This window comes from Rhipicephalus sanguineus, chromosome 11 (assembly GCF_013339695.2).
Source record: "Rhipicephalus sanguineus isolate Rsan-2018 chromosome 11, BIME_Rsan_1.4, whole genome shotgun sequence".
Classification (NCBI taxonomy): Eukaryota; Metazoa; Arthropoda; class Arachnida; order Ixodida; family Ixodidae; genus Rhipicephalus; species Rhipicephalus sanguineus.
This window is the reverse complement of record NC_051186.1, coordinates 4,652,831-4,671,626: the sequence shown is the minus strand read 5'-3', so window position 1 is coordinate 4,671,626 and position 18,796 is coordinate 4,652,831. Positions and strand designations below refer to the sequence as shown.

At 45.8% G+C, this 18,796-nt stretch overlaps 1 protein-coding gene across 2 annotated transcripts; it reads right to left on the bottom strand.

The window, feature by feature from the left end:
- Nucleotides 1-567: 567 nt before the first annotated feature.
- Nucleotides 568-17,050, bottom strand: LOC119373454 (uncharacterized). 2 transcript variants are annotated; one of them, XM_037643481.2, is made up of 5 exons: nucleotides 16,808-17,050; nucleotides 5,526-5,677; nucleotides 3,323-3,396; nucleotides 1,039-1,125; nucleotides 568-756 (listed from the first exon to the last, which is right to left on the bottom strand). In XM_037643481.2, exons 1-5 carry the CDS (start codon nucleotides 16,919-16,921, stop codon nucleotides 641-643), a joined length of 543 nt encoding a protein of 180 aa, XP_037499409.1. In that variant the 5' UTR covers nucleotides 16,922-17,050; the 3' UTR covers nucleotides 568-640. The 2 variants fall into 2 exon arrangements, with proteins under 2 accessions (XP_037499409.1, XP_037499411.1); XM_037643483.2 differs by lacking the exon at nucleotides 1,039-1,125.
- Nucleotides 17,051-18,796: the final 1,746 nt, after the last annotated feature.

Here is an 18,796-nt window from a genome sequence, read left to right as displayed (position 1 = left end):
CGCGTTTGCACGGAGAAAGCGGTCGGCACGTGGCAGCATGAAAAGCAAGCAATGTCTATTGGCTTGTACACGTTGACAATGAGGCTTTCTTGATGTTCTGTAGGTGGCGCTAGTCGTCAGCTAAACAAATGGAGATGTTATGCCATCTTCGACAAATCGCACCGGTGCGCACCGGGGCAACCGGGCGCTACGACGATTGGACGAAACGGCGCACCAGGGCGCCCCGGTGCGCACCAGTGCGATTTGTCGAAGATGCCATTAGAGTGCATCAAAGAAGCGTCCTATATGTAGGATACTGGGCATATATGGGTTAACACAGCAACAGCTCAGACTGACACAATACTAACGGACCTGGTTGGTCAGTATTCATATTAACAGGGTAAGACGTGTAAATAGGGACACAAGAGAAAAGTACAAGCCGTTTTGTTCTCCTGTCTGCCTGTTTGCTCTCCTTATCTACTTTTGTGATCAAAATAACTGACTTTTAGCAACAAGATAACAAGTCATTTTGTTCATGGTCAATTCACACAATGAAATGACACATTGAGGTTTTATTATGTCATCAATACCGTGTCGTCGTACGTAGTTGAGCGGAAGCCTTTGGCACCTCTTGCACTGTGTTTCACTCTTTCTGGTACGTCTAGCAGATGTCGCTGTAGTAAGCTCTGTATTCCACGGGGCACGTAACGTGATACTCGGATAGGCACTGCTGCGGAATATTATTCACCAGTTCTGGCGTGACCCACAGTATACAAACTGCAATAAATAATATGAAAAAACATGGCTCATTTCCTTGGCGCCAGCCACGCTCAATATCGGCAAATTGCAATGGACTGTGCGGTTTTAAAGGTAGAAGGCACGATTTCGTTGAGTGAGGCGCGGCGCATTGGTCGACACTCAGTTAATATTTTACACCTGTGACATCATAGGCGAAGACTGGCCGACTGGGCTTTGTATCCTATCTTCACAGTATTGGGACACTAGATTTGAGCCGATGAACACACTGACTTGCCTATATATAATGAAGTTATAACTTACGCTCTTCGTCGGTGTAAGGTATCTTCGCAACCAGACAGTTCTCGTAGTTGGTGTACGCGCAGTACGACGTGTACACTTCGCTACCACCTGAAAGTAGCAGGAAAGCCATGCTGTTTAATTAGAAATAAAACATACAAATGTGCATTTCATAGCTCATTTAATGCGTTATTATTTGTTGTGAAGCGTGTGTGAGCGTGTTTGACAGGCCGTCAAGGGTGCGCGTAACGGAATGCTTAGCGCGTTTCTACCCACGAAATGTTTTTAACACGAAAGTGCTTTATGCCGGGGTCCACCAAGACTTCAGTGACGTATTTCCGTCACGGAAATGACGTCGAAAAAATATACACAATCAGATGGGAAAGAAAAAAAGGTACCGTCAACGGGGCATCGAACCCACGACCGCTCGGTCCGCAACAACAGATGCCGGGCACGCTATCCACAGCGCCACGGTCACTTTTTTTTTTCTTTATTGCCTTGCATACCAAGACTATTTACATACTCACAAAAAAAGGGTAGAGCTATACAATTACAAAGTGAAATTATGAACCGCCAGCACTGAGCTGACTACAATCAAAACTTCGGCATGCGCAACAATAGTTCCACTCGTGAAATCCACTCTGGTGCATCCTCCTGCCCATTTTTCTTGAAGTACTGCGCCATGGTCACAGACTCTGGAGGCTTTACGAACGCGCCTTTTATATCTACCACTCTCCCGGTCGGCTGTGTGGTGTTGACCTCTGCGGGTGGTAAGGTAAAGTAATTCGTCATTGCTGTGGCCTCCGCGACTAGCACCTGCAACGCATTACGCGTCCGTCCCAATAGGCGCGTTTTCAATAAAGTTGAATTTTATCAATACCTTAACACACCGCGAGGTGGCGACCTTTGCCCAAGCGTCGTAAAAGCGTTGGCCTCGCTCAGCATCACGCTAATACAAACCAAAAATAGCTCTGCGACGCGCGCCTGCCTCACCTGGTTGTAACACCGCGTTCCATGCTCATGCGCTCGCCCCGAGAAAAATCGCGGCGGGCTACCGGGGCGGCACGACGCGCTTTGCGTTTCCCTCTAGTCCGGCCGTTGTGTTCAATCACATTTTAACATGCCGAGGGATGGCGACCAAGTTCTGCGTCCAATATGCGACGCTCTTCTGGCTATCACACCTCGTTCTCTGATTACGCTTTCACCGTTAACTACTACAGCTACCACAAGGGTTCGTTTAGTCATTTAACATGGACGTTAATCGTCGGGATGGAGATGTACCACCAATCATCAAAGTGGGTGCATACACGTTAAACGGCGCCATTAGCTGCCAGACATCAATATACATTGTGCGAACTCTCTTATATCAATGTACAGTAAGCATTCAGTTACTTCTGTAAGGGCACGCTTTACTTTAGGGTTATTCCGATTCCGATGACGGAGGGATCAACCGTGTTTTTATTTTTAGTGACCCACAAGCACGCGGGAATAGCAGCCGATTGTAGTGGCGAAGATATAGAAATGGGTAGTTCATACACCCGTTTTACCACTGTACGAAGATATGTACAGTTGGGACGCCGTTCGCAACCTTTTTGTTGCGAACGCCGGCTCAAGTACTTTAGCTATGCCCTGGAGTTTTTGGAGGGTGGTCTGAAATGCCGTTAACAATATGGACCAGGAGTGGATGCGCGCACTCTCATTATTAAAACTAACCTGCGCCATATGAACACAGACTCAACCAACATCGAGTCAAGGTACATAATGCCCGGGTGGCGTAATCCCAGGCCGGGCTCAGGTCAACCTAGCTGTTTCGTCCGTCCATCTGAGGTAGAATGTTTATGTCCGTCCCTCCGATGAAGATGATATCTCTCGTTTCACACCTTTACAACGTGCGGAACTGAAATAATGAAGTTCTTTTTGGGCTTTTACTAACAAGAAAAGTACCAATTCGCCACGACAGGTATCAACTTGTGGCCTGCATTTGCGAAAATTTAGAGCATTCTGAATTAAGTGGCAACAAGACTGCCTTACATGCCAATCGCTCTTGGTTATAATTGTTGGGGTTTAACGTCCGAAAGCCACGATATGATTATGAGAGACGCCGTAGCGGAGGACTCTGGAAATTTCGACCACCTGAGGTTCGTGAACGTCCACCTAAGTCTATATACGCCGGCCTCAAGCATTTTCGCCTCCATCGAAAATACGGCCACCGCGGCCAGGATTCGATCTCGTGACCTTCGGGTGAGCATTCGAGTACTATAACGACTGGGCCACCGTGGCGGGTAGTCGTTCTTGGTTGGGCACTCACCTCCTTCAACAGTAAAATGAAGCGTGTCTGAAGTGCTTCCCGGTCTGACGTGGAAGTTTACCTGCCGAACCACACTGAAAAAGAGCCAACAGAGACATTTCAAATTTTAAAGGTTACGTGTACACACTAGGACGGAAGTCCTAAAAGTTTTCAACAAGAGATTCTCTAATTTTGTTTTGTTATAGCAGTGGCTGCCGAATAATCTCACATGCAAGTTCTCATACACTGTAACGTTTCAATACCATTCAAAATTATGTGTTCCGTTTGTGTCTATGACAGCGATGGCATATATTTTCTCGGCAGCATATGGTCTGTCCTCAAAGTATCGTATCATTTGATTTGCCACTTTACTGCCTTTTGGGCATGGACATTATTCTAAATGATCCATGGACTGTTTTCAGAGTCATTTTCAACAGCATTGTCTTTGATAACTTTGGTGGAGCTTAGTTTTCCAGAAGAGACGACGATCGCACACGTGTGATCGAAGATCGGTTTGGTGTTGTTTGAATTCGCAGCGACAATCATAAGTCCCTGAAATCCAGCTGATTAAGGATATGACTGCGGTAAATATGCGATCACCACAATGACAGAGAGAGAGAGAGAGAGAAAATTAGATGATAATCATAACACAACAAGCGAGGAGGTTGACCGGAATAAAAACTTCGGGTATGAGCTCTGGCACTGCGGGTAGGAAAAGCGAGAGCGGAAAACGGCAATAGTGAAATAGCCATAAACGAAACCAGGTGTATGGAAAAAAGGAAGTTTAGGAACGCTTGAGAATTCGAGCGACTTTCATACCACAATCGGTTGGGAAAGCTTCGAGAGAACCATGCACGACAATACAAATCTGCAACGCAATGTCGGGAGGTACACGAAGAGATGGCAACCATTTTTTACCGTGGAATTTTAGGGATGTGGAATTATTGCGTGGTTTCAAAATGAAGGATCGCCAGCTGCTCTTATTCTTGTTGAACTAGCAGCCAGAACATAACTGGGCACCGAAGTATGTTGCTGTGGCATTTGTGCTATCACCAGTCAAATGCACTACGGTACAAACAGTCCTACATTTTTTTTCATCGAAAAAATATTCTGCAGAGCGCGAGAGCCCACCTTTCGTCTGGACTCTTGCAGCGGAAGTTCACCTGTACGTGCATGGTCACCTCCTTACAGCAGAGCTGTTGTGCTCTAGGTTGGCCGGGTGCCATAGATAGAAAATTATCATCATCAGAAACCGGCACGCGCTCTCGTCATAATCGTCTTCTGATTCGCTCCTAGAATACGTGCGCCCATATCTCCGATGGCCAAGAGAACGAATACAGACAGAAAGAAAGAGAGGATTGTTAGGCGAAAACATTTCTTGGAGAGCGGAAGCATAGTCTTGTATAGGATAGTACAGCAAAGGGTGGCAATGAGAGGTGAGAGGGTGAAAGGCTAGCCAAGCCAGGACTAGCTAGGTGCGCACCAACTCAGCTGTCATCCAGCCTTGCGCGACTTACTGCAAGCTGCGCTATGCTTTTTTTTGCAGTTTTAACAGATTACCATGCTTGCGGTCTCTTGGGAATCAACCATGTAGGCGTTACGAGTACAAGCGCGTGCATTCTTCGCAGTCTACAAATATGATTGGTTGCACAATGATGTCTACAGCGTATCGCCACACCCCTTTACCAAACCCAAGTTAATCAAATCAGAAGCAGATGCCGGAGTTTACACTATGAGAAGCTTCATTCATGTGGCACACGAACAGGGCTGCAGTACTACTTCGTTGTTCGCCATCACTGAACCTCTTCAATACTCCTTTCCGAGCGGCTACTCAATATGCCCATGCTTCATGACAAGTGTTACAATTACGAGATGCCCTGTGATTATGCGGAAGTCGGCGTTTCCCGTACACGTGCTCGCTTTTCTAATGAGATCGGCTGGTTTTAAAGGCTAGTTGCCCCGATTATGTGGTGTGGGCTGTAGCAAATTTTATTTATTGAAGACTGGACAGGAACTTGACAATATGTAATGGAAACTAACAAAATAGAGGCAGCAAGTGTATGGCAGAAGTGTTTCCTGGGCTAATACTACAGTATTTGCGTTTGTTATGCGCCTGTTGTAATGTCAGAGCTGCCCTGACAAATACAAGAATATTGGTGTAAATGTTGGTTCCAGCGACAGTCTTTGATCACCGATAATAATACTGCTGTCTTCGAATACTCACGCTCTGTGGTCGATTGGACTCTTGAAGTACCACGAATAGGTGCCCTCTTTCAACGTTTCATTGACGCTTGTCAGTGAGGCAGTCAGGCATCGGTAAGCTGGGGCGGGGCTGGATATATACGCTGCAGCCATGTACGGTACAGAAGCCACCATCTGCATGGATACAGTTGTGCAACATTTTAACGGTACGGCGTCATTTTGTTCTTGCCTTGTTCTCTGTCACCACCATAGGCGTCCACAGGATTCTCCACTGAGGTAGGGGCGAAAGGGGAGAAGCTTCACCACGGCGTCCCCCCCCTGTCCTGCCAGCCCATTTCCACTGAGGCCCTTACCATAAGATAACGCAGTGTGACACGCGGAATTACAGGATCGCGGGCGACACCTTCGCGCCCGCCTATTAGATGCACACTATCTGCCGTGACTGCGTGTGCCAAGAATAACAACTTACTTATAGACAATAAGTGTCACGGGCTCTTCCGGAGTTCTCATATGCCAAGCTCGCAATGGAGTAAAGACGGCATTGAGAGGAAAGTACCATATAATATCATATTTAATACCGACATGTGACACTCATTATGTGCATGACCGTCCTGCGGATTTCGAAAAATTCTGCGTGATTATATTTCAACTGAGACTGAAATGCCACAGCCTTTTGTTAACTAATGTTATGCCCTAGATAAAGATTTCTTCGCATGGTACTTTCATACTGCCCTAGCTCTAGACTATTTTTTGTATATTGTGGCCTCATTCTTGATATTTTGCGTTCATTTTACCGAAAAGATATTCATGGTAAAAGCTTTCCGACTCACTAATGAATGTTGTGATTCTGCGCCCGCCCAAATCCTAGTCATTTACTTTGCCTTGTGGAACACAGGTCAACGTTTGTCCTTTGCGCCTGCGCAGCCGTAAATGAATTTTCTTCTCGTGGGCGAGTGTGCGCCTGATAGGTAGGAAGATGCATTAACATTGTGCTAAACAGCATCTTCAGCATTGCTCATCATATGGTTATTCCCACGTGGCTAAGCATTGTAATAAGTGTAAAAAAATCGGGGTGGTCCGAAAACTGAGGAAACAGCGAACCTGGTGGCGTTCCCTCCTCTTTTCTCTCAATAAATTCTGTTAACTGAGATAAATAGCAGTACTACTTGCGATCATCGTTTACTTACATCCTTTTTCTAGATGTTGAACATTCACAGAAACACATCGTTCATATAAGAATATTGCACCAGCAAGTGTCAACACCGCTCAAATATGAATCCCCCTACATGACCATAGAATTCTCATTTTCATTTACAGAATGGCGACTGTGACAGCTTCTCAGCGAGCTTAATTATTACACGTCATTTCTGCTGGTTACTGATATGAAAGTTAGCAGTTGCTGAGAGACTGCTCACCAACATATACGCTTTTTGATTAGTGAGTGCCCTTCTGTGGAAAAGTCATTGTTTCTGCTGCAATCGGATATTTTCCAAGTCACTTACACTAGGGCTGAAACGATGGCCTTCGCGTGCGCTAGGAAAGCTGATCTACACAAATGCAGTTCGTCAAGTGCACGATCCGAATTGGATCCCTTCTATTGCTTCCCGACATCCTCCCGCGTGTGTGCAGCGTTCTACTTGCCCGTTTTTATAGTTCTATTCTCATTCTCGTGTGCCCCGTTATGCAGGATTATGATTCACAACCCGGCCTTTCGTCATCCCTTGCTTGTTAAAAATGGAAGAAAACTGCGTCTTATTGGAAGTATAATCTGTCGAAAAACGAAAGCGTGCATTGCGAGCTATACCTGTAGCTGCATCAATTGCGGAACGCGTTTTTAGAGCGCAGCTCTTGGTCGCCGGTTCCTGCGCTGAGAGGCGTTGCCGTCGCCGTCAGTGGCGCTAGCGATAGACATGAAAAAAATTTAATGATAACAAAATACCCAGGATCGAATGGAATTTGAACCCGCGCCCTCTGCGTGGCAGCCGAGTATTCTACCACAGAGCACGCTGGTGCTTGAAACTCATTAGACCCTATAGAGGCGTCATGCCGGGCAAGGAATCGCCTTAACCTATGTAATATAGCGTGGCAGAACAGTGAAATAACAACCAGTCATCACACAATGGTAATTGCGCAACAAGTGAGTGGTTTAATGCTTCCCACCTAGTTCAAAAATTGGGGGACGCTTAAGCTTCGCCTTTAAGAGTTGAACGCGATAGCAATATCCTGCCCCTAGTGCGCACTTCGAACACTACGAGTGTTGAACAGAATGCGCGCAATAAGGTGTGTGCCTTATGTAATGGGTAGCATGCTTTAAACCAGGAGTAATTATGCGCGAGAACCTTTTTCGAAGCTGCGATGCACCCACTACGTGGTCTTAAGGGAATACGCGCAGTAATGTGTGTGCCTTTTGTAATGGGTGGCTGTCTTTAAACCACCAAGTCGTTATGATATTCACGTGGTGTGACGCCCGATGGCAATGTACGCTTGTACCACGCAATATTACTGCCATATTACATCTCGTACTGTGACACCTGTATACAGGACGCGTATTTTTGGGAAGCATAAAAGTTACTTTCAGCGCAGCACCAAGCAGAGGCTTGGCTGTTTTTTTTTTTTTTTTTTTTTTTTTTTTTTTTTTAAAGGCTTGGCTGTGTGGTAGAACACCTGCTTGCCATGCAGACGGCCTGGGTTCGATTCTCACTCGGGCCCAACATTTTTATTATTTTATTTGCAGCTTTTTCGATTTTTCGGTCACGGACAAGATGATGATTTTTCGCTCACAACCAACCAGTGCTGGGCAGTATCGAAGATACATGTATCTTAGATACTATCTCAGATACTCTTTGGGTATCTTGTATCTGTATCGCGATACGTCTCGTAAGACGAGTATCTGTATCTGTATTTCCGATACATTCAATTATGTATCGTGTATCTTAAGATACAAGATACTCCTATAGAAACACCAGCGTACGAAACAATAATCGCTGGCTCAACTTCGCTTCTCAAGCTGGTACTGGTGCTACTAAAGCGCCCCAGTAAAACTCAGCGCAGTGACATAATTTTATTTTTTCCGGCAAAGTCCACCAGTGAAGGCAGGCAGTGAAGTGTGCGCGTCCGTTTTGGTGGAGCAGAGCAACTTGACAGTGCTCGCGTAGTCACGACAGAACAAGCGCGCGAACGTCCAGCTTAGCTCACATGCCTTTCGTTTTCTCGATTTTTTTTTTTCGTGTGCCAGTGCCATGATACTTACCCTTATCCACTGTCCAGCGCCGCCTACCACAATGCGTGCGGCGACTATCGCGCAAATTCGGATGCCGCTCTCCTGCGCAGTGCTTCGTTTACGAAATCTGAAGTATGGGGTTGCTTTGCTTGTCGTGGCTTTCACACACAAGCGATTTGAAGGATCTTGTGGATGTAAGTTCGACTTACATGCGATTGACTTATGTGCAAATAAGATCCTAACTGTAGCACCACTAGTACCGATGCTAGATCTAATAGATGAAGCGCTTTTCTAACAGAATATATGTTCGTGTACCGTATCTTTTTCTTCCTGCTGTTGATCCAATTACGGCCGCGGCGGTCGCATTTTCGATGGAGGGGAAAATACTTGAGGCCCGTGTACTTCGATTTAGGTGCACGTGAAAGAACTCCAGGTGGTCAAACTTTCCGGATCCCTTCACTGCGGCGTCTCTCATAATCGCATCGTGGTTTTGGGGTGCTAAACCGTAACAATTATTATTATTATCTTCCTGCTATCTTTATTCAAACAGCTTTCGAAATCATAATTTGATCGTTAGCACAAGTTCTTTCTTAGTTGTCCTTCTTTTGCATCCCGTACATTACCTAGGGCTCTGAACTTTTTTTTCCGGTCTGTTCGCACAAATATGCCTCTTGTAACGTGCTGCCAAAATAAGTTCTCTGCTTTACTCTTACATTGAACTGTCTGCTTTATTTCTGCTACTGTTTGCACATTTATATTTCGCTTTAGCTTACTGTTCCGCGAGGTGATTTTGAAAACAAATATGTAATCATATGGGCGCGCACTGAGTCTGCAGTACCAGACATCCTGCTTACTGCTTAGTAAAAGAGCGAAAATAATTATGAGCCATCTTAAGGTTGTTAGGAAGGGGATTCGAGAAACATTGCTATACGAAATGATCTGTTTTTCTCATGAGCGTCTCAACTAGCCGTTTCAGTCAATTTTTGATAGGCACCAAATATTTTTACTGTCTTACATTAAGAAGTAAGTTCAAGATGCTTCATGATTAATTGTCATAGTTATTAAGTGTGCCGCCTGTATTGTGTTTCAATACTTATTCACGATGAATGTTTGATACAGAACGACATTTCTATTTTATTTAGATATATTTGATTTGTTTTCCTTTTTTAGGCCTCCCTATTTTTTTACTATTACTAATCGCCAGTTAATCGGCCATATAGGCGGTGTTATGACTGGCAGTCGGTGGCGAAGCGCTGACCATGAGAATCGGCGGACGAGGCGTTCCCACACTGCTAGAACACCTGCATCCTTTCTGGAAACGAAATTCCTGGGACGGCGAGTGACCAACAATGGGCAGAATCTCGGCCTCAAAGTCTGGGACGGCCAGGCCGGAGACAATGGGCCACCTGGGCTTGGCTTGGTACGCTGCCGAGGCCACCTGACGGGTATGTTTGGACGGGAGTCTCCGCAAACCTTTTGCTGCCTTCGGGGAAAGAACTGCAGGGGCAAGCACGAGGAACCTGTTGTCCTGCTTCCCCCACCTGCGTGCCGTCAACCGCAGGACCCTTGCTGCTTCAAGTGTGCAACGACCCCTCCGCGACAGTGGAATGGACTGTGCCATGGTGGGAGGTGTCGTGTGTGTGATTGGTGGTCATCAAGAAGGAGGAGCCAAACTGAGGGGTTAAAACGACGGTGCTGAGTGAGAAATGGGGCTCTGAGCCCTCGGTAACAGGCTCATCCAATTCGCTCGTCGCTGAACTCTGACCTTGTCACGATGTAATTGAGTGTACGAAAAGTGCCAGTAAACTTGTTATTGTTTTCCCATCTTGCTAGCATCAGTTCCTCAACCTGGAGACTCGACTACGCTACCAAACGGAGTCCGGGTACGACGCTGCCCTATCGTAGCAACAACCTGGTTGCCGAGAAGGGATGGATCAAAAGACACCGGCACGACAGTGACAATACCGTGAATAGCAGCGCTGTGCTGCGATGATTTGTGCAACTTGCCACGTGCTCTCATTTCTTTATTTTGGTGGGATCGGGTTTAAACTGCAAAAACATTATTAGCAGCGCTCAGCTCAAGACACGTCGCGATGTTTCGGAAGCTTCGCAGTTGTTTCAGATTGTTCGGTTAAGATTACGCGCGAATCCTAGCCGCGGCGGCCACATTTCGATGGAGGCGAAATGCTCGAGCTCGTCTACTTAGATTTAGGAGCACGGTAAAGAACCCCAGGTGGTCGAAATTCCTGGGGCCCTCCACTACGGCGTCCATCATAATCATGTCGTGGTTTTGGGATGTAAAACTGCAACAGTTATTATTAAAATTATGCGCAGGGCGCGAGCACTGTAGTTCATTCGGGAGCTTACGCGAGCACCATCGGTAACGCTGGAAGGTTCGATCGCAGATGTGACCACGCGTTCCGTCTGTGATCAGAATACCGAAGGCCAACGACAATGATTGCCGCTATCAGTGTACAGAGTGCTTTGCTTGTATTATGAGTTGCTTATTTTTCTGGGCACAAGTTTGCCCAGTGAGCAGTTTAGTCTCTACCAGAGTGACTGCCGCCTTCTTTATTCTTACCACCACGTGACAATACAATTGGTATTACGCATTTCTGGGGTGAACATATTCTCTCGTTGAAGAAAAATTGTTAAAAGATTGCACGTTAGTGAATATATTGATAACGACCCTTTTGCGCCAGCAGATAAGTAGAACATGAAAAGTCATTGCAGTTTTATGAGCTCTACGCATACACAGTGCGTCACGAAAAATATCGCCAGCTACTGTACACCGGTGGTTCGGTGTTGCGTGAACGGTCTTTTACAGACAAGGTAAAACTCCACACCGGTATTTGCGCCATCGTGCGAAGGCTTCGTATTGAAGTTCTTGTGATTAGATCGCAACCCGCTAGCTGGTCGGCAAGCTGAGCAGCGACTCCCATCAATTACAAAAATGATAAGCAATAGCCGCTATCAATGAAGAGCTCTCCTGTTAAGCAGCCAAAACAAACCCGAATAAGTTCTGTCGGAAGTAAACTAATGCACTTGGAGCAAGAAGGACAATACTTTTGAAATACTAACGCACATTTCATTAAAATTAAACAAAATTGGTCACATTAAAGAAATTTTCAAGCAAACCTTTTCGTGCATAGGCGTTCGCTACTGCATTAGGGGGTCTATAATAACAAATTTGCGAATGTATCGAAGTATCTTAAGATACAATTGGCAAGTATCGTATCGGATACAATTATTGCGGTAGTATCTTGTATCTGTATCTCCAATACTTCTTGCCTGAGTATCTTGTATCGTATCGCGATACAATTTCAAAGTATCTTTGCCCAGCCCTGCAACCAACGGTGCCGGTGCCGACGCCGACGGCGGAATTTCTGCGATACGAGCTCTTTAACGCTATCGCGTTAAAATGCTCAGTCATAATTCTTCATCGTCATGAGCCACATGCAGCATCAACGAAGTGGGAACAGATGTGTAGCGGGTACCTCGCTTATCAGCAGAAAGACGAATAATGGCGTAGTGGGTGCTGTCTACTTTACAACAATTGCCATTCATGGCGTAGTCGATACCGTTGCGGAAAGCCAAAACTTCAAACACAGTTGGCCTTGCCCCAACGCGAATATGTGCTCAGAATAGAGCACTGCACGGGCCGCGATTTTCGGCCCGAGCCCGGCCCGGGCCCGGAACTCGTTCAAGTTTACCCGCCCGAGCCCGGCCCGGTGATTCTATACGCGACCCGAGCCCGGCCCGAACCCGAGACAAAATTTCGCCTACCCGGCCCGGCCCGGCCCGACGGCAGATCAGGCCCGACAGAGGCCCGAGCCAATATTATAGGTGGTGTTGCCAGAACATAGAATCTACAGCAAAGTGTTTTAAGTAGCAAATATCTACGCTTTATTGGCGAATATTTCGCTAACGATTCTACTTTAACCTGCGGTAATTTCGTGTAAAAAGGGGCTCACGGTAGAAAGAGTTGAGTGTACATACTGGGTACAATGAACGTTTGTTCGGCAATGGTATACTATAACTTTTTTTCTTTTTTTTTGCTAATGCAATGGGGATCATCAAGAGCGTTTTGTAGCAGATATTGCAGCAAGGAAAGTGATTTGCAGCATGAATTCAGTTTCGATAGGAAGTGCAATAAAAACAGGAGACAGAGGAGTCCATAGGTTGGCAAACTCACTCATGAGTCGACTCTCTCAGACTCACTCAGACTCAGATCGAGCCGTAAGTCTGAGTCTGAGTGAGTCCGGGTGAGTAATATTTTGGTGAGCTTGAGTCCGAGTGAGTCCGGTTGAGAAAATGTTTAGTGAGTCTGAGTGAGTCCGGTTGAGGCAAACTTTGGTGAAAGTCTGAGTCCGAGTGAGCTCTAAGCGCAAAATATATTTCTTGAGTGAATCTGAGTGAGCTCCACACCTTTTTGCCGACCTATTGTTGTATCTACACCACTTCAGCGTTACTATCAGCCTTATGTCGGCGCTCACGTTTATGGTCCCGTCAACTCACACATACTTCAGAGCCCTAGAGTTCATACGCCAGCTCAATATTTATTGATCAAGGGTGGGGGGTGCCATGATCTGCCCCCGAAAACTCTTTCACAGGAAGTTCTTGATAAAAACCTTTCGTCTGAGTCGTCTGTTAAAAATAAAAATGTCCTTATTGGATTGCAACCACCGATAACTCATATCTTGAAGGTACAAGATGAAAAGGTGCCGAGTAGAGCACCAATTATGCGAGATATTGGTGTGAAAAAGCATTGACACCATAGTCGATAAAACCAACTATACGCTAACAGACTCATGAGTCGACTCACTCAGACTCACTCAGACTCAGACAGAGCCGTGAGTCTGAGTGAGTCCGAGTGAGTAATAATTTCGTGAGTTTGAGTCCGAGTGAGTCCGGCTGAGAAAATTTTCAGTGAGTCTGAGTCCGAGTGAGTCCTTTTGAGGAACATTTTCGTGAGTCTGAGTCCGAGTGAGCTCTAAGGGCAAAATATGTTTCATGAGTGAGTCTGAGTGAGCTCCACATTTTTTGCCGACCTATGCAGAGGACACAGCGCTCTCATTGCGCTTTTTACTGAAACTTAAAACATGCTCTAACGACAAAGCCAATCATGCACCCTTCTGGATATGTAACACATGCATAGGCGTGCGCACAGGGGAGGGGGGCAGAGGGGCGCCCCCCCCCCCCCTATTCACCTAAGAGGTGGGGGGGGGGGCGCAAAGTCTGCCCCACACATTGACATAATTGGGAGAGGGGGTGCCACGATGATCCCTTCCCCCCCCCCCTGAAGGGGAACCCTGCGCATGCCTATGAACACATGTCTTCAGCATGGTAGTACCTTGCCACAGCAAGACGGAGGAAGAAAGCCAAGTTTATTACTTTGCTGTATGTACACTAACCTAGATAAAAATTATAGCGAACAGTGTACACCACGTGTACTTTTAGAAATACGTATAGGCAGCCGAAAGGGCGAAAAAAGTATTTGTGGTAGCATTCTTTTCATATATGATATATATTTCATATAACACCACTGCTACTATATACAGTCCATAAGTCTTTTGTGGCATATTTTATAGTTTATTTCTTCACATGTTATTGTGCAAAAAACGAAATTATGCAGAGATTCCAGCTTTGAGCACGCCATTCACGTTGTATCGCATAATCTGCCACACTAAAGATTCTCGCGCACTGCATGCGCTAGCCGCAGGGGTGCACATCGGCCTTGCGAAATGTGAAGGCGTCGGCAGTCGTTATTCTTAACTTCCACCACTGGAGCAAATTTAGGATGTCTTTGAGGGCTTCTGCTTGCAGTTTTCAGCAGTGTATGTTATGCACGGCTTGTACCGCGCTCTTCTTTTCCTCCGTATCACAATGCTCTATGCCTTCCTAACGATGTTTTACTGGTAGAAGGTGACCACTGCACTACGCGGGTAGGACTGACAGGAGGTGGACGAAGCGATTTCGATCTATTTTTGTGTTCGTTACAGTTTGGTAATAAAGGCGCGAATAAGCTTCTCGACGCTTACTGATTGGATGTCTATGGTCCGAGGTAAAGGGACATCACCCGGCACGGAATTCGTAATTGTCTTTTTTCAAGCCTGATATTTCGTCAAGCGAATATATTTTACCTCACACCTTATGCTGTTTAAACCTATGCTATTCCTGCACATTCGAACGGTGTTGTGGCAGTGTCATGTAGCTCTCACACTATACCTGTATAGCGCAGGGGACCCAAACACGCGGCCCGTTGGCCTCACCCTAAAGGCCCGCGGCCCGCACATGACTGTCTTCGTCCCAATTTTTCATTTTCTTTATAAGTATGTTCTTAAGCTACAGAGGCATGACAGGTCTAAAGCTTTTCTGTCATGATGCATCCCCTGCGGCCACCATGTGTTGATACCTAACCGCGAAACAGAATTGTATATTTCAAAATCGGCGTCCTGATTTTAGTTATGTTGAAGATAGGTATCGATATGTTATTGGAATCCTGCCGCCAAATACCTTTCAGAAACGAGCGATATGTGACATATGGGAAAGCTCTCTTTTAAATGGCCACGTTAGCTGACTTTTGGTACGACCTAGCCCGTCTAACCCTCCCCCCCCCCCCCCCCGCGCTTCTAGCTGCGTTATTGTCGTGGCTCATGCTGGAGTAAATTTTCATGAATGCGGCCCGTTAGCTGACGCGGGTTTGAGACCCCTGATATAGCGGAAAAAGGCGAAAGTTCAAATGGTAACAAATTGGGCACACCAAGCAGGCTGTGCACGTCCATCTCGCGCCACATGACCACTGGGGGCCGTGACGAAGTCACGAAAAAACAATGTCTGTGTATAGGTATTCTATGTAACGAGACTCCGTGCAGTCCTTTTGTTTTAGTGAAGGGCTGGAAACTTCAAAAATGTTTCCTCGCTTTGGAGCTCTATGATCGCTCTTGCGATAAGTTACAGATATATATTTATTATATTACATTTATTACTGCGATTACAGAACAACATTTGGAATATAAAATCATAATGAAGGCAAATAAAGCAATGAGTAAATATACAAGCGCCTTGTAAGAGCCATCTACTTTTAGCTCGCCCGTTTAAGATAAGTCAAGTAGCCTCATATGTGCAAGGAGCAAAAGAAGTTCAGTACTTGCCTCTAATAAAATTTCTCTAAATAGCTTGCCCCACATAAAAAAAGCGTTTTTTTTTAGAGAAAATGTGAAACATATATGTATGTATGCACAACGTACGTGGAACAAACATGAAGGGGCACTAGAAAGAAAGACAATTTATCTATTATCGGTAAATTACTCTTTAGCAATTCCTAAATCACCACGCTCGACGGTACAAGACTCGTGGTAAGTGAGAAAACGCGCAAAAAGGTAAATGCAGGTGGCGACGCCCCTTTCGCGCAGCAGACACCGTGACATCTTAGATCCTGACGGCGCCTAATGGGGCCTACGTAGTTCCTAATCAAGTACATTGACCTCTGAGGGGGCCATAGACTTAACATACCAAGTTTCAGGAATTTTTATAGAGCCAATGTCCCCAAATACGACAAATACACTTTGAAATCCGTGGCGTCACGCTCGAAGATTTCGGCGCGAGATATAAAAAATAGAATTTTGACCTTAATTTTCTCGTCTGATAATAAACTTATGATGGTGAAATGAATGACATTCGAGTTCTTAGACTTCACTTTATCAGTCTAAACCGATTCAGTGCTTCACTATAGTGTCCGTTTAAGAACCCAGCAAAGTCCAAGCCCGGCCCGACTCGAGCCCGCCACCTCAAACCCGGGCCCGGCCCTAAGCCCGGAGCTTCAGGCCCGAATCCGGCCCGGGCCCGCCGTGAGAACTACTTTACCCGGCTCGGCCCGGCCCACGGGCCGGGCCGGGCCCGGGTTTTCGGGTAGGCCCGAGCCCGTGCAGTGCTCTAGCTCAGAATTCGCATTGGGCAATATCGTAATCATTGGCTCATTTTTTCCTTTCTTTATTTTACGCAAGCAAGTGCGTTATCACACGATTTTGTAGACGCTATTGCATGCCACGGCATGCGTCTTGAAGTGTGTGCCGGATCCTTACCTGTATTACTTTGAAGGCGTCGACAGTCACATGGGTACTGCTTGGTTGCTTGTTGAAATGACAGCTGGCCATGACAACAACAAGCACACAGATGTAGGTCTTCGTTAACCACATGCTGATAAGCAAGGGTTACCTTTCCAAGTGTACGTAGTTATGCCAAGCACGTGCTCGCACTGCCTTGCTTAGTGGCCAAGGGACAGTTGACGTGCTTAAACAACTACGCGCCACGGGCAGCTGGGCTTGTTCCTGGAACGACAATCATAGCATTAGACAAGCCTGATTTAACGGAGTCGCACAGGAAAACACGTTCTTTTACTGTTGCAGTAAAGTAATGACATCTTATATCAACATAATCACGAATAACACCGGAAGACGAGAATATGCGCTTTTTGTGTATTATGCAGTGATAGGCTGCGCAAGTAAAAAAAAAAAAACTTAGCAGATGGACAGGACAGAGTGCAGCGATTTTCCTGTCTGCCCTTTCCTTGCTACGTACTTCCGCAGCACGTATTTGCTTCAACGTGAACGAACTTGCTTCCAAAAATATTTTACTGATTTGGTATGGTTGTTTTTTATACTCACTTTCCGGCGCCCCGTCCTGTCTCTTTCGTTCACCTTGTCCTTTTTTTATTTTTTGGCGCTAACTAATTATGTCTGAAGTCGACCAAGTTTTACACTTGGTGCGTAAGAACTTGCCTCTGTTCACTCTTTTTTTGTTCCCTTCTTTACCTTGGTGACGTTGACTGTATTCCTGAACCCGTAAACTGTGCAGGTTAGGTGAAGAGGGAACAATATGCTTTCTCTGTAAAAATACATGTAAAATATCTGAATTTATCATTTTTCGCGAACAAGATGGGAAAAACGCTGTCGATAAAACTTTCGAAGTGAATGGAATGCGGCTAACTTTGACATTAGGCGTAACCTGCAAAAAAGAGCCAGTGACGGAGCACTTTCACAGATCACGTCGCGGTTTATCACCAATACAGAATCCGCGTACCTTGAAAGAAATATGCGCATTCGGCTGATCTGTTAAATATGGTTTGCGTAAGTTGAAGTTTGAAAGATTCGTGGTAATTAAGGGAGCGTTTCTAGAGAATTTTTCCCCATGTTGCAAAGGTTTCTGAGCATCTCGCGAATAATATGTTTTTCTGCGAGTTCAGTCAATGTATAGCGCCGCGTCCTGTCCATTTCGTTCACCTTGTCCTTTGTTGTTTTTGCCTAATTAATTGTCTCAAATCGACTAAGTTTGATATTCCGTGCTTAGGAATTTGCCTTGTCTTGCTCATTTTGGGCTTCTGTTATTTGCGTTCCTTGCCTTGCAGACAACCGAATGCTTTGGATAACGACCGTACATCGTGCGATTGTTTCGTCTTATACATCACGGTTTTGAAGAAGGAAAATCTATCACCAAAAAAAAAAAGAAAAGTTAAGACAGATTTCTTTTACCTTCTGTTTTTTCTTTCTATTTTTGCCTCTTCTCCTTTCTATTTCTTTTTTCTCTATCTTTATCTATCTCTATATTTCTCGCTGTTTATATATTTTTGCCTTTCTTCCTTTTTTTGTTTCTCTATCTCTGTCTATTTCTCGCGTCCACTTATTCTATCTCTTTATGTCTCTTTATTTCTTTTTTAGCAGCGAAGCTGTTTTTAGACGAGGCTTTCATGCCTGGGGTCGTAGTTGCGGTGATCACGTGGTCTCGCAGTGTGGCGAGCGTGGGGCTCCGTAGGAGGGGGACGGCTGCGTGTGCTGCGAGATGCGAGAGCTAGGGCGAAGGACGTCGAGGGGGTGAACCTTCGAGAAGCGCGCCAAGATGGGGTGACGGCGAGGTGCGTTGGAGTGTAAAACAGCGCGTCAGGGTCCAGGAGCTCGAGCTTTCAAAATGGCAAACATTTCTCATTCTCCCAATGAAGGAGCCGTCCGACGTGAGCGTCGGCGAGAACTGACGCGAGAAGGGGCATGTCATCGCCGAGCCAACCGCGATGTTCGCAC